Source organism: Parus major, chromosome 10, assembly GCF_001522545.3.
Source record: "Parus major isolate Abel chromosome 10, Parus_major1.1, whole genome shotgun sequence".
NCBI classification, from domain to species: Eukaryota; Metazoa; Chordata; class Aves; order Passeriformes; family Paridae; genus Parus; species Parus major.
In genome coordinates this window covers 11,593,041-11,620,010 of record NC_031779.1, presented here as the reverse complement: position 1 = coordinate 11,620,010, position 26,970 = coordinate 11,593,041, and the positions used below count along the sequence as shown (strand labels likewise).

General features: G+C 37.5%; 1 protein-coding gene and 1 long non-coding RNA gene across 5 annotated transcripts in view; one reads left to right on the top strand and one right to left on the bottom strand.

Moving 5' to 3' along the window:
- The first annotated feature begins 10,835 nt into the window (after nt 1-10,835).
- Nucleotides 10,836-15,974, top strand: CFAP161 (cilia and flagella associated protein 161). The gene is made up of 7 exons (XM_015639071.2): nt 10,836-10,947; nt 11,073-11,162; nt 11,334-11,587; nt 12,219-12,303; nt 13,115-13,273; nt 13,929-14,002; nt 14,934-15,974. The coding sequence occupies exons 1-7, from the start codon at nt 10,885-10,887 to the stop codon at nt 15,166-15,168; spliced, it is 960 nt and encodes a 319-aa protein (XP_015494557.1). The 5' UTR covers nt 10,836-10,884; the 3' UTR covers nt 15,169-15,974.
- Nucleotides 15,975-17,572: 1,598 nt separating this feature from the next.
- The window catches only part of LOC107209389, a 32,716-nt gene continuing 23,318 nt past the window's right edge, over nt 17,573-26,970 (bottom strand). For 3 of the 4 annotated variants that reach the window (XR_004498848.1, XR_004498845.1, XR_004498847.1), the window contains 3 exons: nt 24,532-24,657; nt 20,563-20,629; nt 17,573-18,848 (listed from right to left, as the gene is read on the bottom strand). This is a non-coding gene — a long non-coding RNA (uncharacterized LOC107209389). Of the gene's footprint in view, nt 18,849-20,562; nt 20,630-24,531; nt 24,661-26,970 lie in introns of all 4 variants that reach the window. The other variant, XR_004498846.1, reaches the window with a different exon arrangement.

Below are 26,970 nucleotides of genomic sequence, written 5' to 3'. Positions count from 1 at the left end.
CAAGAGTTCAAATGGTAGCATGTTTATCATTTTAGCAATTCTTTTGCTCTCAAGGAGCTCCTGTTTTCTCTGAAATCCAAAATATCCAACAGAAATTACATTAGCAAACACAAAATTCTGTCATATGAATGATGATCTTTGAGACATTTCAGGAAAAAGTGTGTGCTATTCTAAACAGCATTAAAATAGCTTCTATGCAGACATGGATTTCTGCCTAGCAGTATTTGTTCTGTCTGTGTAAATGAATCACCTTTACAGAGTAAAATGCAAGGGAAAATGAGTAGGGGAAGGAGTGATGTGTATGGCAATCTCAAGGATGACACAGTTCCATTGTGTCTTTGCAGTGTAAATCTTTCCAGCTGTAAGGTTACAAAACAGTTCAGTTCAGGATTTTAGGGCAGGTCTGGTATCTCCTTCCCTCAATCTATTGTTGGGTGAGGATTCAGAAATCTTTCTTCTGGAGACTTTCTACTAAAGTAGAAGTACTTTCTACTAAAGTAGAAGTACTGTGTAGTATAAAATCTACACAGATTTGGAGTAATTTTCAAAACAAAATATAAAAATAGATTTGAATAATAGTCAGTTTGTTAACATATGTTAGGTCTGCATTAGTAATTTGGGCACAATAGGAATGTATCAGTACTTCAATACAATTTATTCTCAGGCCTTTATGCTTACACAATGCACTTTTCTTGGGTTTCTCTTTGGACTAGATTTAGTCCTGCCCCAGATTAAATGTCTCCCACATGCACAGTTTTACATCAGCCAAAGGATCAGTCACTGGTACAGACTGCAGTAATATTGAAGAGAGAGGTAGTTAATACAATTTAACCATTGTCCTCAGTAAAAATGAGTCTAATTAGGGTGAAACCGTATTTTATTCACTAAGAAAACAGGCATCCATCCTAAATTCCTTTCAGACTAAGGCATGATGACACATTTGGCATTAATTACATTGTGGTGCCATAACACTTATTTGCAGGACTGACTGCCACTGAAAAACATTTTCCTGTTCCTACCTTCAGCAAATTTCTAGAAATAATCAGTGTAACAAGCAGAACAAATCAATTTCCATGGGTCAGAATACTTTGGAATACCTACTGCTAAAAACAAAAATGCACCAAGGCATTATTTGCTCTTGACCACACTGAGAAAACTCATTCTGTCTCACTGCCTCCTTTTCCTTCCTGAAGTTACAGCCTTATTCTCCATTGTATCCACAAGGTTGCTGGAATTATCATTTGCTCGGCCTGACACTCATCGTGTTTCATTCCCTCCTTGAATCTCATTTACAGATTTCAGCTTCCCCCTCCAAACTTCCTGTCTTTACCCTTCGTGTCTACACAGCATCACCTCCAGTGCTGCCCAGACAGCTGAGGTAAAAACTGTGCTGCAGTACTTTAAAAAAAATTAAATATACAACTACATTATTCAGGATACTATTGTAGCAAAGCCCGAGGGCTAGGACAACACAGAAATACATGAGAAAAACTTGCTGCTGAAAAGAATATAAGGCAATCAAAAGATTCCATCTGCTACCAACAAGCTGCTTCTAGCAGCAAGCATAAAAATACTACAGATAAGAGTCTGGACAAAAGGAACTATTGTAAGGATGCTTTTAATTTTACTGGTTTGAATTGCCTTTTTTCCTTTTTTGCACTAATGACTGGTCATAAGCATATAATCAATCTTCCTCCAGTTAAACAGGACATATCTGAACAGCTCTGGATATCACCTATCCATACTGCACTGAAATGCCTGACTAAAATCATTTACTGATTATGAATTCTACTTGAAGGAAACTATCCTTGTAACATTTTTTATCTCAGGAGTTCAATTATCTTGCCAAGTCTACAAGTCATCCTAGTGCTGAAAATGGTAACACAGAAGAAGTTAATTTAAGTTGTTATACCTACCAAAAAGAAGAAAATTTTACCAGCCTGTCTCAACAATCATTCTAATAATTGCCAACAAAAATTAGTAAAATTAATTTTTTCAAATGTCTCCTAGGGATATCATGTGCTATCCAGTGTACCATTACCCTGGTTTTGTCTAGGATGTGAGGAACTCTGAAGCATGAGCTAGAAGTTTTTACAGCTCTAAGAGATGACATTATAATGTACAGATGACCAGAACTGGTCCTCTATGCTTCAGTTTGAAAACATCAAAATCATAGGGTTATAGAATGGTTTGGGTTCAAAGGGGACACTGAAAGGTTTCTCTTTTCCAGGCTGAACAATCCCAATTCTCTCAGCCTTTTCCCACAGGACAGGTGCTCCATCCTCTCCTGGATGAAAGCTAAGAGAACACTCATTGGAGTCTGGCAGAGATGCATTCTGGACCACAATAACTATAAAGATGATATTTTCTAATTTCAGTTCTTTGAAGTAAACACAGATATACACTATAAGCAGATTATGGTTGCATTTATCTGCCATTACAATGAGAAGGATATCACAGTCAAATACCTCCTTTAGTACTTCCTGAAAAAAATCTAGTTCCATTTTTGTTACATTTGATAACCTTTGCTAGGATTAGCAGTTCACCAGCTGGACACAGGCTAACAAAGGAATAAATTAAATGAGTTCATGCCAGGATATGTGAAACAATGAGAACAGTGAACCTTAGTAGAAAATTAAGCATGCTAAATTGACATGCAAATATAAACTTTTTACAGGAGCAGCAGAAGTTATTAAAACAACAAAGCTGTTCTCCACCTTTCCAAATTTAACTAGGATCATGCAGGATTCCTAACAGCACAAAAGATGTCATACAATAAAAATTAAGAAGCACCAGATATTGCCAGGCTTATTATTGCCAGCATATTTTCCTGCTGTAGGGAACAGAATCATCCCTCATGATGTTACAGACTGAAGCTCATTACTTTGATCAGCTTAGGCTTTGAGTATGCAATGCCAGGCTGTTTCTAACAATTTATTTTGCAGGACTTGGTTTGGCATTTCCTAGGAATACACAGTGAGAAGAACCAACCACTCTCAGTAGTAACCATTTCTTCTTTCAGATACATGCTTATTCAGATTGTTTGCTTTCTTTTTTTTTTTTTTTTTTAATCTCTTGGCAAGACTTCACAAACATTTCTGAGGAAGAAAAACAGATTTAAAAATCATTATTATAAGTCAATGCAGACCGTATAATGGAAATACTTTTACTAAAAGTAGGAAAGCATATAATCTTGTTATGAATAAAACTAGCCAAACTTCAAACAACAATGACATGTACCTTCAACTTGGGAAAGGCCACATCTAATTTCTACAAATCATTGTTACTTTTAGTCTCTTTCATACTCCTTAATATAGAAGATGTAACCAACACAAGATGCTTGCTACAAAAATAGTGTTATAAAAGCACTCCCAAATGAGATACAGTAATAAAAAATATGTAAGAAGCCATAGGATTTTCAATATAACCTTCAGAACATATCAAGGCACTGCCCTTCAATTATATTGTTGTGTACATTTTACTCAGGATTTAACAAACAGGCACAAGAGAAGAAAAAGGTGGTTACAAAAAATAACAGGTAAATGAACACATAATATATATGATACTCAGAAAGTACCTACAGGAATTCATACCAGCAAAAAATACCCATAACAGTAGAGCTTCATCAGAAGTGCTTATGAATTCCCAAAGGACCAAGCAGCCCTGATAGATTCTATAAACTAGAGGATTGGGAAAATAAAACCCCAAAATGAATGAAGGCAACAGCTTCAGAGGCAGCAAAAATGAATGGAATTTGAGAGGTGTAGGACCATGAAAGGTAAGAGAGCAGGAGGAGGAGAAAAGTTATGTTCATTCTAAAGCTTTCATTAGAATACAGCTGCCTACAGCTTCCTCACAAGAGGCAGAGGAGGGACAGGCACTGTTCTCTTCTCTCTGGTGACAGTGACAGGACCTGAGGGAGCAGTGTGAGGCTCAGGTTGAATATAAAGTAAAAGGTGGTTGGGCAGCCCACCAGAGGGTGTTTGGGCACTGGACCAGCCTACCCAAGGAAGTGGTCACAGCACCAAGCCTGAGAGAGCTCAAGAAGCACTTGGACAACACCCTTGAGCACATGGTGTGATTTTGGAGTGGTCCTGTGCAGGGCCAGGAGCTGGACTCAATGATCCCAGTGGAACCCTTCCAACTCAGGATATTCTGATTTTATGATTCCTTCTCTGCCATGATGTCACTATTGCATTCCTTATCAACCAGAACCCTTTGATCCTTTCTTCATGCTCCAAAACAGAAAGAATAAGGAGAATGCCACTCCTTGATCCAGCCACCAAGAGGCAAACTTTTCTCTCTCCTTACAGCTAGTGTTCAGATCTAGCTGGTCTCCCAAGGTTAATTCACCTTTCTCCTTTCTGAATTTATTCTCTGCTTTCCTAAGTCATATGACATGCAAGTGCCCTAAATTTCCATATGACACTTCTTTGCTAATGTAACCAGTTTCCTGATGTTTCTTATTTTGCATTTTCACTAATATTTTGACAAAAAAGTCTGAATTGTCACACTAATTGCACATTTGTACTCTTAAGCCTTGGAACTTGTCCCTGCATGACCATCTCCATTCAGAATTTTTTTATCTCAAAGTTGACTCTACTGAAACATTTACATACCCTGTTACATCATGGGAAATCAAGCAAGTCTTCTGTAAGACACCATTGCTGCTTTAAGTTTCGCCAAAGACTGCTGCCAGGGTCAACAGAAATTAAAAAGTTCTTTGTGGATTTAGTGATTGTTCTCTACAGAGAATTCTATCATCACATGAATTTTTTAAGAGAGAGAACAGTTTTTGATGCCAAAAGACTACATAAAATGGAGATATAAATGCAAATGCATTTCCTCTTTGATAATCATCTTATGCAAATATCAGTCCACTTACATCAGTCGTGTACCCTGCAAGAAGAAGAAAACCTATCAGCTTTTCTCTTATTGAATATAACTTATTAGTTTTTACATCCCTAATTTTTTCTTTCATTCCTTGTTTGCTGTAGCTACTACTCCTTAAAACTGCTCAAATGTATTTGGGGTTTCTCTTTCCATGTGAAAGCCCTAGTTAAAAAGCTAAATAAGCTTGATATTTATTTGATATTCCTTGCTCCTCAGTAACTTCTATCGAGATGAAACAAACTTTCTTAGGGAGTAAGATATGAACAAATTGTATGGATTACAATGACTCTATGCATTCTTTTGGGTATCTGTTTCCTCCCTCCAAGATGGATTCTCAGAAGGTTAAATAATAGCAATGCTTATGGTCTGGTGATCTTCATAATTAGTTCTGATATACTTAAAATACTTCCTGCTGCCAGAAGAAGGGAGAAGGGAAAGCTGCTCTTGGATTATCTCAATGAACATAAATAACACATTTTAAACACATTTTATTCTGAACTTTAACCAAGAGTTCTCTATACCTATGAGACACCAGTGCAATTCCAAGCTGCTTCCCTGAACTCCCCTGACTAAGAGGGGAGCATAGACCCCCCCCCAGTGCTCTGTGTAGTCAGACTCCAGGGGAGCAGCACAAAAATGCTGTTCCTGCAGACAGACCAGATACTCTGGCTCCTTTGATTTTACACTAATCCATTTTACTTGTTTGTTTTCAGGAGGCTTCAATTAACTCAGATTAAAAATGGTCTACTCTGTATCATTCCAGTCCTCTGGAAAGTACATATAGGAGGACTCTTTCCAATACTTAGAAGTTATTTCAGCAAGAAAGATATTCCTCTGCAGAACAGGTGTCTGTGGAATGAATGGTCTAGTTTTTCAGTTTGGACTAGTAAATACACTTTGTATACTGTACATCACAATGACAATTTTAGCAATTTTCTTATTTATAATATTATTTGTGCTCTGTCCATTTGTTTCATCCTCAGTATTACATTGCAACACCATTTCTCTCCCACACTTCAAAGAAAAGCCACCAACTAAGCAGTGCTAATTTACAAACCCACAGTGACACAGAAATGCCAAAATGTTCTGAGCCTCAAATTAGAACAGTTTCCAGGGTCTTCAGACATATAAAATATTTTCTGTAGGCCGTGATGTCTGGCATAAATACACTGCCAGAGTAGGGTCAGCCAATTCAAAACCATAAATAGCAGAATGGTGGCAGAAAATGTTAAAAACAATTACAATACACATGTTCTTTCCCCCTTAGGACAAAAGATTCTCATCACGTTCCTTTTTGCTGTGCCAGAAATATTTAACTGATTCATGTTTTGTGGTATAAATACATAAATCAGTTTCTGTTCCCGTTTCTAGACAGTTCATTTTATGTAACACAGATTCATGTGAACCAAAGTATTCTGATCTCTATAATTTCCTTATCTTTAAACCTTAACTACTACAAATAAGCTTCTAATGGGGGTGTTGAGTCACCCCAGGACAGGGGGCCAGTGGGATACAGTTTCTAACAAACAAATTTGGGGAAGGTTTGAAAACAGACCAACCCAGATCTCCAGTGTTATTTGTTTACATCTTACTTTGCTTTAAGACTGGAGTCTGTAATTGCCCCATGGAAAATGAAGGGAATAGACTGGTTTCTATCTTAGCATTATCCTCACAGGGTAGTAAAATCCAAAAGGAGGAAAGTTACATCACAGGGCAATGATTGATCCAATAGACAATTCACAATGAAGGAGAGGAATCATGCTCAAGGCTAAAAAGGGAAGCAAAGACAACCCTGAGCACTATCTATAGATAGCCCTAAAGTGGGAACAAACAGAAGGATCTGGGTCACAAGAGGTCATGCAGAAATGTTGCCTTCCAGTTTCAGGAGAAGTATGTTCACATTGGCAGAACTTTATGCCTGAACAACCCACACAGTCAGTCAGCTTAAGTCATGGAGCTTAGGGCTATTTTTTTTTCTCTACAGACAATCATGCTGCTGCTTTTTACATACAAAAGTTGCTAACAAAAAGCAAATTTCAAAATCTCAAGCATGAGTATTCATGGAAACTTAAGTTTAAACAGATCAGTAACCATGAGAGACAGTGACCTGATTTCCACCCCGATTTCCACTATAAATAGGACCATGCCTCAGCCACAATGATTTTGTGTCAGTGCCTGTGGCTGATGACAGAACTCTGCAGTTCAGCACATGCAATGCACTCCATACCTTGGAAGAGGGTGAACATCACAAGTCTCCTCAAGTAGGTCCCCAGCAAGCAGTTCTTAAAAGATGCCAGCTGAGACTTTCTCTTAGCCAATAACATGGCCGGTCTCATTGTTCTGGTCAGACACCTTGGAAAAATACTCCACAGCTCGGAAAATGAGCATTTTTAAATTGCCTAAGGGAGACATACATAATGCAGAGTCCTGTGAAGAGATAAACGTAAGAAGCAAAAGTGCTTTGTCAATGGTGTTTCTCTTCACACTAAACTATTTATTGCTGATGAAAGTATTTTAACTTATTTGGATTTAATACAGATCTCTGAAAAAGACAGTGTTATTTCTTGGACATATAGTTTTAAATTTCTATATTCTTTTCATAAATTACTGTTTCTGGAATGACAATATTTTTCTGTGAGTTACAGAACTCTAGCGGTTTTTCAAGTCCATCTGTTGAACAAAATTCAGCCAGGCAGAGGAGAAAATCTTCAAATAGCTGGCACAGTCAATCATGATGGAACATCTCAATTTGAAGAGACAACATTCATTACAAAATTTCCAGGACGAGAATTCTCTGTACAAATCTAAATTAGAAACCCGTAGAAAGCACCATGGAGATGACTCAATCCAAACTAGCAAACTGGCAAGTTTTTGGTGGTCTTAGACACACTACAAATTCTTCCCTTTCCCTTCCCTCCTTCTCCAGCAGAATCTTTTTGTTATAAAACACCAAATGAACAATAATATTTTGGCTGTCTTTAACCTGACCCATATAGGGTCAATTTCCACTCATGTACCTGTATCAGCAAACTTACTGCCAATATGGCACACAAGAATCCTGCTCCTCGTTCCTGTCAAAGGTAGACTTAAAGATCTGTTTAATGGATTGCTGCATTTCAGAAAATAATGCACCATGAACAGGTTCACTGTTTCCCAGGAAAAAGCATTAAAGGAAAACTCCACACTGAGTTCACAGCCAAAATGGGAGGCATCCCCACAAGTAGCAAAACAACAATCCTTAAATCATATCACATAAACCACTTCATTCCTTTTGTTCTGTGAACAGAGGAGTGTTTGGGGCATAGGTTAGAATAAGAAACTGTAGTTATATTATTAACAAGCAGATTAATCACTTTAATTCACATTTAATTCAGATTAATCACAGCCATAAACCTAGTAACAGCAAAGAAAACCGATTCAAAGCATGTGTCAGAATAATGCTAGTGTAAAATAATAACATGAAAGGAGAAAAATTGTACCAGAGAAGGTTTTACTCCTGTGCAGCATTATTAAGTCTGTATTGTTAATCAAATTTGGCACATTCACAATTTTCAAAAGGAAAAAGGAAACAGGGAAAAAATCCATAGACACACTCCCAAGGCAGAAAAGGCAGGTATTAAAAACATTTTCATCCAACATGTGTGTGATTTGATAACATATTTTTAATATTTTTTGCTCTGCCACTTTCTCTAAGATCATATTCATCTTTCAAGGACTTAATATATGTTTTCATTCATTCCTGTTAGCCAGATTGGACCACACACAATAATTTGTACTATTGGTATATACCAATGCATTTATAGTTTAAAGCATTTAAAACATATTCTAGCTGACACATTTCTGACAAGTTTAAGGCAACTAAAATTCTAACTAGCCCAACTTTTTATGCAAACTAATGGCTTAGACAGCTCTATGTGCTATGTGGGGTCTTCTCAACCATCTAGTTATCTTTTATTAAAAAAACAAAAGGAGAAGATAAAAAAGGTAAAAGATCTGTAACTCCAAACAGTAGGAGAAGAGTCTCTGAAAGCTGCTGGCTATAATTTTATTTAACAATGACTTAAAAAGAAAAGGGTAATACTATTGTTTTCAGTAAATCCCACGGACCTTTAATTCTGGTCAATTTGTATTCTGGCATAGCTTGGCACACAAAACATAGATCAATTCTTTTACAAGCACAGCTTTTCTTCACACCATTTAATAAAGCAAACAACTGTTAGGAGTAAACACAGATTTTATCTGCACAAAAGGAAACTGAGCTGAGTTGAATAGGCCTGTAATCTTTCCTGCAGGAAAGATGCTCAGTTTTCAAACATCTTTATAGGGAGTGGCTTTTCTTTGTTTACAGGAACTACTACATAATCAGTAACTAAATCCTTCCTTCGATCTTCCTGCTAAGAGATGCTTGGAGATTTCTCTGTGCACAGTTGCATTTTAGTACAAATACTTATCTCTGCATCAGAATGTATAAGAAACTAAGTACAGACATTGCATAAGGCTACAAAACTATGGAAGCTTGCTGTGAATTCTATATATAACTACGTGCTACAGCAAGACAGCTCACCTGCTCTTAATGACACGGCTAAATACAATAGATGATTTTGTAACAATGATTTATTACTGAATATTGATTTAAGTGTCTTAATTCTGAAACAAGAAAAAAATGTTTGGCTTTTGACATTCGGTTAAGATGAACGAAGTTTCTTCCTTATTTTAATCACAGTTTCAGCACTGCTGACAACAGAGCTAGGTGTAGGAAAGCGTCACTTACCACAACTGAACACTGAGTGGTGCTATTTGAACAAAAATTGATAGCATTTGGTCCTTAAAAAGTTTGGCATGTGCTAAATAACTTTTTGAGTAATAACTTTTGGGTAAAAAAACAAACAGGAAAAAGCCAAGATTCACATGAATTACTGTCAAAACTGCTTGACAATCACATAATAACATGTAGCACAGCTGTCCATGCAAAAATCCCATCTATTTTAACCTTTGTAAGTTGTCCAGCATTGAAATGTTATAATAGCAAGCTTTCAAGAAAACAGTGACAGTTGTAAAGGGATTAAATGCGTTGTGCAAGGACCCACACCATCTCTGAAGATCATTGGCTTAGTCTGTCTGGAAAATAAACACATGGCATACTCACTTAGCTTCACTTGCCATGTAGATTTCAAACCAAGATAACAACAAAGCAAAACATTTACAATCAAAACATCCCCCTGATGCATTGACTCACACGAAACATGAAGTTTTTCACAATAAGGGCTTAGAGAGGTTGTGGCTGCCCCGTCCCCAGAAATGTCCAAGGCCAGGATGGATGGGGCTTGGAGCAACCTGGGTTGGTGAAGGCGTCCCTGTCCACGGCAGGGGAGGGCTGAAACGAGATGATTTTAAGGGTCCCTTTCAACCCAAACTATTCTATGATTGACAGCATTCACCGATAGTACAGTGATAATGGAGTGAACTAATTTATTGTGCTAAACTTTTGCAGCCCTTTGTCTAATATGGAGTGTAAAAGGCCACTGCCTGAGGAGGTGCACTTGAGTGACCTGAGCTGTTCTTACTGCTCGGGAGAAGAGACTGAAATGTTAAGTGGTAGGACAAGAGCAAACAGCCTCAGCTGTTCACAGTTGCTCTGTTGAAATTCAGACTGGAAACTGGAAGGATTGCCAAGCACGGGAACAAACTACCCAGGGCAGCGGTGGAGTCACCTCCCCAACAGATATTTAAGAGATGTGTGGACTTGGGGGCGCGGTTTCGCGTGGACCTGGCAGTGTTGGATTTACAGTGGGACGGGATGAGCCGAACGCTCTTTTCCCCTCTCAAGGATTCCACAACTCGCAGTCCCTCACACTCCCCTCCCCCCTCAGCGCTGCTCAGGCCCCGCCCCTGCCCCCCCACCGGGGCCAATCCGGCCCCGCCCTCTCCGGGCTGACCAATCGCGGCGCGGCGCGGTCGCTATGGCGACGTGGGACGCGGCCCGACCCGGCCATGGCCTCCTACAGGCTCGGGGTCCGCATGGGGAACTGGCTGGAGGAGGAGTACGCGCAGCAGGTACCGCCATCCCCGGGCATCCCGCCTGCCCCGCTCCGGGCTGCTCCCCGGATCTCTAAATCCACTTTAAACGCGAGATTGTGGGTGCTGGATAACATATCTGCTCCTCTCTCCTTTGCCAACAGGAACTCCTGAGGGATTTTATCCGTAAGAGAGAGCAAGGACAACTTTTAATACAGAGATTAGCAAAACTTCAAGAGAATATTTTCAAGAGGGTAATTTTTAAAGAGGGTTATGTCCACCACCCCATGACTCCCCCCCACAGAGTGGCATAACTCTTATTATTGTTCTGCATGCTCTAAGAATGCTATGGAATTTATATATTAAAATACTTCTGATGGTGGGTTCAGATACCTCTATAAAATACTATGTAAATTCTAATTTAGGTAGAGCTGTCGGTATCTTCTGACGGATTTGTTCACTTTGGAGACACCGTGTTGCTTATGAACCCAGACAAAAAATCCTCGGATTTGGAAGGGACCTCGGAGGAGAAGGAGCCCGAAATGCGTGGTGATGTGACTCTGGCTGTCGACATGGAGGAAATATCCCTGTACAAGGACGAACCCCTGCAGGTCTCACGTGGACTTAGTGCAGTCAAGAGCGTGGAGCCCATAGGTCGAAATGCTTTCTGTATTGTAAGGTCTGCTACTTTATTCTGAGTTGTTTTCAATTCTTGATTTAGCTTCAGGTATATTGCTTTGAGAAATATGTAACAAAGTTTGCTAATATACAAATGTATATGAGTAAATTTAATTTATTTAAGAAAGAGTCTTCAGTCATGTATTAAGCTTAATTCTGTGCTGTATATTACTTTGATTCATTCCAAGACCTCTAAATCAGCTTAGGTGTGAAGATAAAATCAAGTTCACTGTATCATTTGGTAAATTCTGCAGCTATTTTTTTTTGCAGACAAAACATGTCCAAATATCACTACTATTAATATTCTCTCTCCTGCAAGCACAAATATGTGTAATTGCTTTTGCTTTCCATGAAGTGGACATGGTTCTGTTCTAAAACATCCAGCATATTCTCTCTCTCAAATATGTATTTAATTTGCTGCTGTTTGTTGGAGAAGAAACAGGAGGACAGGGTCTTGCTCAATAGTCAAAGGCTCTGCCTTAGGTTAAGATATTTTACCTATTTTAAAAGGTAAATAATACAAAATGTCACAAAGCAACATCTCACTGTAGACCAAAAGAGACAAAAAACCTAAACCAATAGTACAACTGATGATTTTAATGTACCTTTTTTCCTTTTTACAATTTTTACAGTGTTGATGGAAGTGCAGTGGGTGAACCACTTAGATACGGGCAAAACTTTGTTCTTGGGACAAAAGGAGGGGTTTCTGACAAACTGGTAAGGCAATAAAGCTGCAACTGGCAGTGGTAGCATACACCAATAATGTGCATTGAATCCCTCTAAGAACAGACAGATAAAGCTGTACAATTGTGCAACATCTTAGTTTTACAGAACAGGTTCAGAACCATGCATGGACCAAGATAAGTAATACCTAATTTGAAAGTTTATGCTACTTGTCTGAGTTCAGGTGTGCAGACCAAAGGGGCTGTTAGCCAGAATGACTGAATAAAGGAAATCTAAAAAAGGAAAGAAAAAGAAATCACAATTAGACTGTGAATCAGGAAAAAATTCTTCAAGGAGATTTTAGGGTTTTTTCACTTTCAACAATTCACTTAAGAGTTGGCCTTAATCCTTGTGGGTCCCTTCCAACTCAGAAGAGAATCTGAGATTTCCTTTCCGATGAAGATAATCCACAGTAGGAATATAAAGTCATGCACTATTCTGTCATTCTGAGGAAACAGATTTCTATTAAATATTAACATTCTTCCCCTCTGCAAATTAAAAGCAAATAAGGCATTACATGTATGTATGCACTCAAAATAAATCACCATAGCTTTGAAAAAGTTTTTCTTTTCAACAATCACTTTGGTGAGATAAAATTATTTGGAGTGTAACTTCCATTTTAAAAGAGCATTCATAAATCTGCATATAGAATCTATCCTATGGGTTTTGCCTGCATAGTTTTAGCTGGTAAGACTGATCTGTCAGGAGCCAAGGGAAAAGGTTTTTTGTTCAAAAATATATTTTAAAATTACATATCTTGTTTCTTTTCATTAATACTGTCCTTAATGTATATTTTTATTTACAGTTTTATCTGGCAAGTGACCACAAAACATTTAAAGATTTTGCTAAAAAATCTCGCCTTCAGAAAGTATATTTGACATCTGAGCTTTCCTATTTGACTTTCTGGCAAGCTAAGTCCTTGAATCCACAACTGCGTCTTGAACGTGAAGGATTTCCAGTTCCTGTAAGAAATTTAAACTGTAGGAAATGTTACAAAAATTTAACTGAAACAGGTGGACTACTAAGAAAAACAATGTTATGTTGATTTTATTCACATATTTCCCTTATGCTGGTTCTGACCTCTACTCTTAGGAAGGGGGAGAGGGAAGGAACAATCTCTTTAATTAGGGAATTTGCTTATTTTAGTATTTGTTTCTACTGTTCATTTTGAGGTAGACTTTGAAATTTTCAAAGGTTGACATTATCATGTTGTGAGGGTGCATTACTTACCTGTTTTTCAGACCTTTTGAGACAGTAAATTCCATTTCCAATATTTGGAGATGTGATTAAATAAGAGGTCCTGTATGTACATTAAATGTCTAATGAAATTCTCAAGTCATCTGAATAAGTGGATGATTTTCCAAATGTTTTAAACCTTTTGTAAATACAGTGTTTTCCTGTACCAGATAACTGCTAGGCTTCCTGAAATGCTGGTGTACAACAGAATATCACAAATACAACTATTCCTTTACAGCCTTGAACTAAGACTCATTTACATGAATAAGCTCACTAATAAACACAGTCAGAATTCACTAATTGTTGAAGACAGTTTTTATTCACAATTTTGGTTTAAAAATGTTTGTCAAGTGCCTTCAAAAAATTTGTTCTTTTTTTTCCAGGCAGAAACTAAAATTATTATTACTCATTGCTACACCAATCGCAACTTAGCCGTTCCAAGAACCTTCAGTGTGTGGTAAGAATAACTTAAACTGGCAGGGGCGTGCACAGTGATGTGCCAACATCAAGAATTACTGTGAGGAGCAAGAGAGGTACTTTAGGAATGCACTGAAGAAATGGAAAATAATGCAGAATGCCATTCTCCTTTCCCTTATTTTACTTCTTGGCTGAGACATGTGCTGCTGTGTTGCTGCAGGCAGTTGGATCAGATTTAGTTGTTTGGTTGGGTTTTTTTTAATTTTTCATTATCATATCATGTTTTTAGTTTTCTCTAGTTTCTTGGTGGTTTTCCCTTTGAATATCTTTAGCAATGTCAGTTTTTTTGATTACTTTTGAAGGAAAAAATTTATATACTAAGAAGTGTAAGGAACAAAGGAACTAAATAAAATCACATTGCATAGAACTCTATATGCTTATGTTCATCTCAATCAACGTCTCAACAAATTGAAGTTAATCCCTCAATTCAGTTAATATACATGCATTAAATTAATATTGATTAGGCCTTGCTAAGTAGTATACTAATGTTTTCCATTAACTTCTTAGCAAGATTTGACTGAGGATTTGTGTAAGGTTTTTGAAGATGAAAGTCTGAAAGTTTCAGGCTGAAGGAGTTATTAAGTAGTCAGAAACCTCCTCAGTCAGAGAGAAGTGGGAATGAGGGCCAATGAGTTGGTGTATTAGTGCCTTATTCTGCTGGGGCACTTGTAGCTCTGAGGCTAGAAAGGTGGCATTTAGTTTGAATTTCAAATTCCTATATTATTCATAGGAAAAAAAGTGGGTTAATGTGTTTGTTGTAAGGGTCTGGTATTTGAAAGTGCATGGTGCTATTTTTGAGTAAACCAAGAGAAAAATGAGAAAATCTCAAACAATTCACAAGTAATGAAGATTTGCTGAATTTGTATTTATGTTAATTCTCCCTGCCTATCCTATCTCTTTTGACTTTGCAGGTCTCATTTTGGAAGAGAATTTGAAGTTATTTGTCACAATTATCTCGACTCCCACAGAGTTGAAGACGATAAGAATTACTGGGTGATAATAACAGGAAATCCTAGTCCTGAAGATGGTACAATGTTTGACAGACCCCAAGCTTTCCCAGAAGGGTATAAGAGGAATGAGTTTCATGAAAAGACAGAGAATGTAAAAGCCCAAGACTACAGCCAGGAGAGGTTGATGAGATTCTAATTCTTGTTTCTTTCTGTTTAGATTTCAGAGATGTTTGTTTTAAAAATAGAAACGAAAGTCTGCCATTAGTAATATTGCATAATTTCATTAACTCATCAAGGTTATAATGGGTGAAAAACTCTTAATGTTTGAGGAACAACACATTGAAAATTGTTAATCAGGAAAGGCTCCTTTTCCCATTTTCACCTTCACTGATGACAGAAGTTGTCGGCACCCAGGAAACCTAACAGATTTTCATTAAATTACTGGCACTTGGAGTATATTTAATCAATTCTTCCACAGCCAAACCAGTGTCACAATTTTTAAAAGGATGAGTGGACAGTTTCCAAAACACTGAAAACCAAACACACGCAAAGTTATCATGAGATGCTTTGACATTTAAAGTTCAGCTGAAAGAAAGTTGGTTCCACCCACCATCTAGCACAACATTGCCAATTATTAAATCACAAGTGGGATTCTTTTATCTTGAAATTAGCTTCTAATTCATGGATATAAATTGAGTTTTTTATGTTTTTCCATGTATTCTAAACACTTTAATATCAGGAAATCAAGAACTTGAGCACAGTGATACAGACTAGAGACTTACAACAGCCTTTTCCATGCACCACCATGTTCCATTTACTTCTCACCCACCCAGCATTTTCCAATCCATTGTAATTTCTAACAAGTTTGAAAATCAGGTAAAATTGTCAAAGAAAATTGGGTACCCACAAGTTTCATGAAAGTAAATGCCAAAGCAGAAAACAGATATGACATGCTGCAAGTTCATCCAGTAAGAAAAAGATTGTAGTCTATATTCCTACCTAGACATCAGAGTAGCCACATGAAAAGAAAAAATAAGGCCTTTGAAACTTACATTTTCTTAAAAACAAAATCAACCAAATATAAAATGCAAAGACTTGGAAAACAGATATCATTACTGCAGATTTACCTGTCTTTATGTAGAAGCTGAAAAAGCATCTCAGATAATCTTCTACTGTATGGCATTCCATGATATCCATTTAGTTAAATATATATTTATTTCATGTCCTACTGTACCACAGGAGCAGGCTCTTTCTGTACAATGTGAGTACCTGAGTAAAATACAACACTGATCTCCATTCATAAAAGATTCCCACTAAACTTCCACAAAAGAAGGGGTTGGTCCAAACATATCTTTCAGCTCTATTCCCAAATAATCTGAAGCCCACAGGCAAGGCTTACAAAGTTTTACCTTTATGCAATATAAATTAAGTCAGCAGACTGTAGCATCAACTGGCATTTGGCATACAGGGTGTCTGAGCAGCAGGCAGATCATGCTGCTGTGACAAGCAAGTTTGCTTTGAAGGACTGCAGAGGACAGCCTTGGAATCACACTCATTTTGTGCAAACTTTTACAGACTTATTAGAGATGGGCTGTCATAGAGGAAATTATCTTTAGGGACTTTTTTAATTTTTTCCTTTTATTTTCTATGTAAGGATAATTAACATGAGATGCAAAGTTTTTCTAGAGGGTTTAATAGTCCAATATTCAGAGGTTAAAATTTGCACATTTTCACAATGGATTGACATAAATCTGCTTATATTTTTTTAGATACTAAAGTGTAGTGGATAAAGTTTTGTAGATACTTAAGTTTAATAAGACTTAAACTTCATGACAGCACTGTAGTGTTTCTAACTTGGCCATTGTGGACTTTTACTGGTATCAAATGCAGCTATTTTGACTCTAAGTCTCTTAACTCTGGGTCAAATGTAGGAAACAAGAAGAGGCCTTAAACCAAAACCATTTCTGAAACAAAGCTTCGTGTAAACTCATGCAGGAATGAGGACTGTGTGGGAGGGTGCCTGGGTGGCCAATGTTTTGGGTAGGAGAGTTTGAGTGTGTGTTAGAGTGGAAGGAAAGCAATGCACGCTGTACAAAAACAAATTTTGCAAAGAGTTAGAGGAAAAACAAAGAGATAAACAGATACAGGAATGAGTACAAACGCAGGTCATGTTGGAATTGAGTGCCAATTAAAAGTAGCTTGGAGACTTGTGTGCTTTGATCACTTTGTGCTCATTGGAAAGGATTTCTGGAGCTGCAAACCAACAGGATTGAATCAATATTCCTGATTCCATTAGCAGCGTTGAACCCACAGATTTGTGCAGAGCTCTTATATCATATGTATTTATAATTCATCAAATTCACGATAACAAATACAGATACCCAATAACAAATACCCGTTTCCCAATTTTTTTTTAAAGCTATTTTTTGCACTTCTTAATATCCACACGATGGCAGCACATGTTTCTAAACAGCACAATTCCTGTGAGATGTTTAAATCCAAATGGGTCCCTGATACAATGTCACAGAAAGAAACCAAGTTTAAACAAACCTGAATTCTATGCTAGAATTAATGTTACATCATGTTTTTGGAAAATAAAGTTAAGCACAAAAGTAGACAGAGCAACTCAGGACACTGTGTATTGCATACAATCAACTTCTTTATATTAAGAATAATATAGAACATTAAATAATTTGTAATCAAAGCATAATTATAGGAAATTGTGAGCTTTATCTTTCACTTTCTATGTAAAGATATGAAACTTGACAAGCAGTGCATATTTTTATATGGGTACTATTATTGCTTTTGCCAGTTTACAGAATTTAAAATTATGCTCATTTTCACAAAAGATTGACATAATTCTGCCTTGATTCTGTAGGCATTAAACTAGGGAAAAAAAATATCAGGCTGCATAGAGTGCACTGTAGGGTTTGTAATTTATCCATTTGTTGATAAACATGGGATTTAATATAAAGAATGATAGGATTGAATATTATGAATATATTATGAGAATATGAACAATCCTGCTAACTGCCAGTTAGAGTCACAATATTTCTGGTGGATAAGGCAGTGGAGACCTGAACCACACCTCAGACCTGACCATTGTGTTGCTTTTTTTTTTTTTGTCTGAATACTGTGTATCATGAAATATGGGCAGTGATGCTTCCCTCCTTTGCAATGCACTTTGCTTTCTGTTGGTGTATGGCACAGTTGTGTATTAAAAAATCTTTCAGTGCTTCTTCCAAATTTGACCCAATATGGATAGCTCCACAAAGTACATTGTGGGAAGATAAAACTCACTTTGCCTCCATTCCAGACAGCTGAAAAGCTGTTACCATGAAGCTGATCCTGAGCTCTTAGTCCTTGCTGAGGGACAGGGTGCATTGTCCAGATTTAGTGCTGTGTTACCATAGTGCTGTGTTTCACAGGCCTGAGGCACAGAGAGTGCTCATATCTGCATGTTTTGCTGTGCAGTTGTGTGTTAGCAGCACAATATTGAAGTAAGGAAGAGAATTCAGAGTCAGCAAAGAAAAGCTGACTGGTTAACTCACACTTTGGTAACACTGGAAAATGAAAATCCAGTTTAAATATACCTTTTCACTTCCCTCTCTATTGCATTCTCCCCCAACTCATATTTCACATCACGTGACTTCTCTGCTGTGTTGTCTAGCCCAAACTTTGATTTACTGTGGTTATAAAGTGCTCTTCTAGCACTTTTTTTATTAAAAAAAAAAACAGGCTCTTGGCCTCACACCTAATCACATCAGTATCTTCAGAGATGCTTTTCTGTTTAGTGATTGTCACAAAGTATTGTTTTAGCTCGGACAGCTGATAGAGGAGGAAGCCATATGCAGGTTTAGTAACTGGATGAAACATCTGAGGGGGGAAAAAAGACACAGAGAACATTAAAATAAAATTTCACACATCAGTGGAAGAAAATATCCAAGCACTGGAAAATTTGATGGAGCTGGCAGGTAAGAGGGTGATTTTGATAACATCTGTTCCCACTCACCCTAAATTAATATTGCATGTCTGTTGTAATTTGAGTGGGGTGGGTGTGAAATGATCTTTTAAAACCATAGCTGTTGTTTTAGAAGCACTTAAGACTTCAATGTATGAAAATTAAACTAAGGAGGCCACAAAATAAAAAAAAAAAAATAAAAAAAAATACAGATGTGATATGTAAAGTACATTAAATACAGGTGGAAATTATGAAATCTCTGCGTCAGTTTGTCAGCTACACTTCCTTTCTAATTCTGTTCTGTTTTAGGCTTTGTCCCAGGTCTTGTTTCCATTCTCTGCCTGACCTGCCTCGTTTTCTTGCCCATACACAGCACAGAGGGGCAAGCCTTGCTTTGTCAGCTCCCCTCCCTCATGCTGGTGTGACTTTATCCTGGAAGCTGTAAAAGGGAATCTAATCCTCAGCACTCGATTCTCCTGGCAAAGAGGAGTGGGAAAATCTGTCACCTTGCTGGATGTGTGCTGTTTCAGCTGGGATATGAGCAGCCATAAGAATATCAACTACAGGATTTGCATGATAAATTAGCATTACTGAAAATAAGAGGGACAACTTGGCATAAAGACACAGGGAGACCCCTCCACTTTGGGTTTTTTGGGGGATGTTTTTTTGGTCAAAACTGTGTGTAGAGGGTATGTAATGAAACAATTGACACTTTTCTTCCTTTTTTTCCACTGCTGGGCTTGTACAAGGCAACATCTCTCACCACAGAAGAGAATCATCAGTATGGTGCTAGAAAATATTGCTACAACTGAGGCACTTTCTCCTAAGTAGTTTCTATATTTTCTGGCAAGAAGGCCTCAAAGTACAGCAGAATAGGCACAAACATTTAAAAATGCCTGATGACATTAATACCCACATTCAGTGATGAAATTAATTCATACACATGAATCTCTGCTCTAAGTTTATACAAGAAGCTCAGAGAGCTAATTTCCCAACATCTGTTAAATGCTGCTTCATACAATACATCAAAACAAAACTAAACAGACCATCCAGTTAGAGGCCAGCTAGAATATATGTTTCTAGAATGCTGATCTTGTTTTAATCATAGTCTTCTCGGGGCAGGGACCATATCTTCTTCTTTATTTTTTTTTTCCAAATACAAAGAAATACAGCAGAGAAGCTCAGTAAGTAATAGCATAAAGCTGTCATTAAAAGTATTTTTAAGATGGCAGGAAACTGAAGTAAACCTTGTGCAAATAACCAGAGATATGGGCATATGAAATCTGCACATAAAGCAGTGCCAAGTAGCAAACTTTTAGTGTGAGATATGAAGATTCAGCTGCCCAAGTAATTCTGATGCTGGTAGGAGTTGCTAGGAGAAGATCCCACAAACCACAGTGCTGTCCTTGTGGGTCTGACAAACCCACAGAGGGGAATAAGAATTATCCATGGTAGTATTTATTTTATGCATATATTTAGTTTTTTAATTATATGGCATGCTAGTTAAAAATACCTAACCAACTCTCAGCACAAGTCCTATTCGTAAAAGAGACACCAGGTCTGAAAACCTAAAGAGCTGTTTCTTCAGTTTGTTCATGTTGAAATTGTCAGGAATTATGTTGTACATACCTTTGGAGATCTTAGACTAAGAAGATGATTTTCAAAAATTCTGTTTAGATGTTCCTGAAAATATTACCTGTACAATTTATAAAGATATTAAATTCCTAAGCAAAATGAAAGAAAGAAAAGAAATGCATAAGCAAAGCATTGAACTGAAGTCTGAACTACCTTTCCTTTATATTCAAATCTCTTACAACTCCTAAAATGCTAATAACTGTGGGCAATTGTTTTAGGGTCTCTAAAAGATCAAACACAGAGGTTTGTGAAATCCATGTCAGACAGAAATGTCTATCCTTCCTTACTGGTTTCCTACTGCTCTGCTTGCTTGGACTTTCTGCCTCTTCCATATCCTGAAGAAACAACTGAGCAATTGTTTGGGGAAAAGTTTAAGGTTCATCAGCTTTTCCGGTCTTTTTGCTGACAATTTTGGCAGCATCAGTTTAGCCAGAACACCCAAGATGTACTCCAGTCTCAAAAATAACCAGTGAATGTAACTGTGCCATGAAAATAAACACATACAGAGAAATATAAACGATTTGCTGCTATATACACATACACACTCTGGGAACCTCTATGGAAATGGAAATCACATCCAGTTCAGCATATGCAGGAGAACAATCTTTCCTCCTGCAGGAGAATTAACTGGTTCCTTTTGAAACTACCTGAAGTAATTAGTTTTTTCTGTGTAACCCATAGTGGTCAGGGACATATTCAAGTCTGATAATGAATGGGTCCATGGCATCACATGGTGATCCAAAGGAACACTCTAGCTATACCTAGAGTGTTATATATCATATATATAACATATATAGTTATATATATCATCATGCACCTTTCTTATCTGTATTTCTTCATTCTCCTTTCTGTTTTCTTCACGTGTCCTCAAATTCAGCTGACCTTGGGTTCCACTCACAGTCTTACAGAGAAACTAAAAATTTGCCTAAAGATGGCCCAGCATATTGAGCTCTGCTCTTTGTTCATTGCAAGCCAGTCAGGGTGATAATTCTCTCCAGAGCATATTGAACAGAGGACCTAGATCACTTTGTGGTCATTAATTAATAATTACAACAAAAGCAAATTTTAACCTTGTTGGCATAATTTCTATGGTAAGTTCCTAATTTATTTTACTGTCTTTTGTGAATTTGCTGCCAAAATGGCAATTGAAATTTAGTTTTAAGACTTATTTGTAACCAGCTTTGGATCAAATCAGGAATTCTGCCAGAAGTCACCATACTGTAAGAAATACTTATGACTAATAAAACATTTTTAGTTCTTGAATCAAACTAACTTACATTAATAATTTAAGCAGGTTGCTGTGGTATTAGTTGAATGCATTTTGGGAGTCCCAAGTAGGCAGAGTTGAAACCATCAGCATTCAAACTCTTGGACAGTATGGGAGGTTTGAAAGGCAAGTAAAGGCTTTGTTGCCTTGGGAGGGAAAGCCAATCAGGATGAAAGGGAAGGGCTGAGTATGAAACTGCAAATCTTAGAGTCTTAGTGCAGTTAGCTCTGGCCTGGCAAGCCCTTGAAGAGAGAAGTCAGCCATGCTAATCACCTAGACAAGCATCAGGGGATGAGACAGCCACCCACAGCTTCATGGCATTACAAATTCATGTTTATCCCTGCTGTGAAGTAGAATGTCTAATAATAATTACAAATATGGGGGCTGGGCTGATTTCTTACATAGATGGTGAATTGCTGTAGCTCAGGTAAGGAGCAGTAGTTCACTTTGTCTTTTGTTTTTATGGCACTGGAGCTCAGTGATCACAGTAGAAGTGAAAAACAGAGAGCAGCCAAGCCAAAAATCCCCTCTGCTTGAACTTTATATCTCCAGTCACTGTTTCAAAGGAAGACAAACCTCTTTCCATTTCTGTCACAGGTAATGGTGTTCTGCTCTGCACTTCCTCACGTGTGTATCATGCACCCACTCTTCCCTCATTTACTAGATCTGTGTATCACTTCCCCTACTGGCCATAGTTCTTTTGTAAAGGTAGTCAGAAGTAGATTGCAGATGTTTATTAGGTGCTAATAAGAAAAGCAAAGAAATATTACAAAGAAAATGTTTTCATTGTTCTTAACTATAATGGCATTCCGAAGTTTTCCATAAAATATGTCTGCATATACTTGCTCTCAAATGGCACTAAATTCCAAATTAATTAAATTAATAACTTGGATTATCAGTTTATCTAAATGCAAGTTCCCTGGATCTTGTATTTTTCTCCACATTTCTTTTTCAGAAACAAATTTCAATTTGTTTAAAAAGAATGCATGTAGCTATCTCAATAATAATTACATGGCCCCTGTATGGCATCACATGCATGACCTTTGATATAACATAGCTTATTGTTCTCATTGCTTGTTGAAATTTTTGGTGCTTCCAGAAGTAATTGAAATTCAAAATTTTTATCTGCCTCTTGCTAATAAATATCTAACCATATATCAAGTGATTGTGCCATGTTGGGTGGTTATGGAATTTTTCCTGTAAGTGCTAACTGATTTTAAACAGTGCCACACTTGGGAACTACTGAATGGTTCCTTCTGAACACTGGGCTTTATACAGCATTCAGAAACACCAACACAAATTCCTGCTTCCTATGAAATTAGCTTAACAAGGATTTGGGGAGTAACCATTTGCACTCCACGGTTGATGTGTGCGACCTTTCCATCCAAGCAATTATTTCTGAGAACAGAATGTTCATTCATCACGGAAAGAACTGAGGCAAAGTCAATTTATACCACACATTTGCTTAGTTACATGACACAACCATTTGCTGTTTGGTTTTACAAGTTAAGCACTACGTATAATCCAACAAGTGGTGAAGGTTTTTTGATCAGCCTATGTAATCTATAACAATCTTAAGTTTTCTGCAATAATATCAGGTTATTGTTATAAGAAAATATGTCAGAATTGGTATAAATGCCCAATAATAATTTTTCAAATATATTTGACGGTGTTCTACAGAAGAGAATTTTTTGTCATGCCAGGGTAAGTCAGCAATTTTTGCAAATGAGCAGTGTAATTAAGCAAGAACAATTTTCCTGTCTGTCCTGAAGAGAGTATTCATAACCTGGAATTCTATGTGCTTCAACGTAACAGCACGCTTGGCTATGATAAATTCCCTGAGGGTGGGACAATGAAGCTGAAACTGAAATGATAAGCAATAAAAGAGTTCTTAAAGAGTTCAGAAAACACATCCATGAAACCAAATTTACAGAGAAAGAGAAGAACACAAACTAAAGCTCTTCAAAATATATTCAAACTTGCAGAACTACCTCTCCCTGGGGAGAAACCAATATGATATTAAGCTTCTGTAGGTGAACCTACGTTAGTTTCCTCACAGAAATAAAAAAATATCATTACCAATTAGTAAATATTTAAATATTTAGACAAATATAGCCACAATTGCATTCTTCAATAACAGTCTAAAAAGTTTTGCATTGGTAGGTTCTCTCTTGTTCATTGAAGCTAAAATGTTTGCTTGAAAGAGCATTTTAGAGATCAAGGAGGATTGACCTTTGCCACAGTTAAAACCAGTTTGTTTCATACAGTTCCTGTTACTGCAAAAAATATAATATTCTATGATAAAATCACTGGTTATGGAATAAAAGTGTATTGGGTTTAAGTCTCACATTTCATTAAGCTACGTAACATTTGCATGTTGACAATCAGGACAACACACAGTAAGTTACAATTAAGATCTACACTTAGGTAAAGAAAACAAACCATTAGTGAGGTGAATTAATTTCACCTGATCTCACCAATTACTACCTTGCTTTCTTCCAGTACAGAACATTAATGCAAAATATGAATGACTGAGCAGACTTTTGAAAAAACAGTTAAACCAAAATGTAACTCCCGAAATTGATTATGAGGGTATTAAATGTTGAGATTAGATTAGCCATTTTGCCAAAACCAGTATATCACTGCCGTGGTAAATTACATAGAGCAGAATAAGCATTCCAGGAAGTTCTAATTACCTTAATGATGAACTTTTATGTAATCATATTTCTGATTCAAATGGATCTGCCTTCACATTCCAATGCTCTGAATTCTGCCTCATGTTAGTATGTACGCAAACTGCAAAGACATCACATTGCAACAATCTGCTGGAAAAAAATGAAACAAATTGTTTAGTCTCTCACTGCAAAACACACTCCTCAGACTTATAATGCTATTCTGAACTCTTCCCACCTTGTTACCATCTGTGCTAAAATGAGTGGATGCCAGAACTGGACATGGAGTGCTCATTTAATGCTTTATTCAGTAGTAAGGATCCCGTTCTTTCTTGATGCTTTTTGGCTCTTGCATCCATTTTCAAGGCTGCATCCAAGATCTCTGTGAGGGTGGGTGGGCTGGGGATAGCTGAAGAAAAGATTTCCATCCTCAAACCCCACTCCTGTTCCCATTTCCCTTTGCTTGAGCAGTTTGAGAGCAGAACAAGCTGTTCCACTGCAGCCAAGGAGGCAGGGAGGGGAAGATGGAGAAGTGACATTTGGTGCACAGAAGAGCAGGCTTGGGCTCAGTAGGCTGCCTAAGAGCACCTGGGAGCTGCTTTTCTGAATTCAGTTGTGAGAGGATTACTCCACGCTGCTCTGGAGAGATTGAAAGAGACTTGCAAACTGAGATTCGATTTCCTCTGTCCTGCCATTCTGCTCCTCTAGGTAAACTCTGGCTTTGACTTTAGCTACTCTGGCTGTATTTGTCCTTATATAACACATTAACAGCCAATTGCCATTAAATTCTTTAAGACATCAGAATAATGGATAAAAGTATAATTTTAGAGGTATAATTAGGTGTTTATTTTAAATGTCATAAAATTCCTAAGGGTAAAGAATAGCAGAGGACTAAAAAATATATTATGACTCAGAAAGTTGTGAACACTAAATAAAAAAAATACAAGTTAATGGTTATTTTGAGCTGGGAAGGATATTAACTAGAGGAGATCCTAAGACTTACACCAAAACTGGGGTTAATTTAATCTATTTGCTACTCATCTGGAAAGCACGTATGCAGTATCAGAGACAGCATAACTTGGAATTATGTGATCTTTTAGAAAAGCCATGACTTAGAAAAACCCCAACAGCAAACAAAACAAAACAAAAACCTAAAAGAAGGGAGCAAAAAAGATGGTAGCTGATATTTAGTGAAGGCAAGCATGAGGTAATGTGTACTAAAAGGAACAATTTGAACTACTCATATACACTTGATGGTTTGCAAAATCACTCAAGAAAAAGATCTAGGCGTTACTGCAGACAGCTTAATGGAAACTTCTACTCAGGGCACAGTAATGGTCAAAAAAAGCAAACAAAATGTCAGCCTATATTAAAGATGGATTGAAGAATAATACTGGAAAGAACAACAACGCCACCAAATACATCAACAAAGTATTATTCATCTTAAGATCAGGGTATTTTGCTTTCTTTATATGAAAAGAAATGGTAATAGCCTAAAAAAAATTAAATATGATTTAGGGACATTGATAAACTATAAAGTGAAAGATATTTAAAGGGTATCAGAATTATGATATCCTTTAAACTGAGGGTTGCTTTTTTTTTTTTTAAATAACTTCCCTGTTTCTCAGTTCCTGAGGTTGCAAAAAATGTTAGCAGGAGCATGTCTGTCCCTTTGTCATATCTTCTGAGATAAGTGACCTACAGACTGTGGATGAGCTTCTTTTGAGAACAAAGCCTGATTATAATTTCCATGCTGCTTTAGAGAAAAACGGAAAGGGTCATTTCCTCACAGACCCTCTCTGCTCTTCCAAGCCCCATCTGCAGAGCCCAGTCCAGTGCTGGCCCTTATCCAGCTTAGGCTCATGCCTACACCCAGCACCTTGTGTTCTGTCCTTACTCACTTGCTCAAATCCAGCTAGCACCCTAACCTGAATTCTTTCCTCCTTTAATCCCTCCCTTCCCCTCAACCCTTGCACTTAGATACTCAAACTACCCTCTGCTGCTTCCACAGTCTCACACCAGTTATCCCTCTGCTCCCCCTGTGGTTTTTAGCCCACCTCCCCCTCCTGCAGGCACATTCCCAGCTTGGTTTATCACAGTTCCCTTGGTGTGTGCTGCCAGGATTATCAGCACTGTCAGCCCCCCAGGAATTCCCTCCCCTGCAGTACCTACAGGAACTTCCCAGGCTTTGCAGACCCCCGACAGAAGCCCATGCTGCTGTTAATTTTATCTATTACTATTCACAGTAAACAAGAAAAACTAAAACCAGAGGTTAATTCACAGCAGACAAACACTCCCTTCTCCCCATGCACACCACCCACCTTGGGGCTTTACCATGCCTCAGTGCATAAATTGCTTAGAAATGAATTAAGGCAGGAGATTTCTTTCCTATTTACGTGACAGGCCAAGTTGAAAGCTGACCTGTGGATTAAGGACAATGATATACGCCAACCTCTGTGGCTC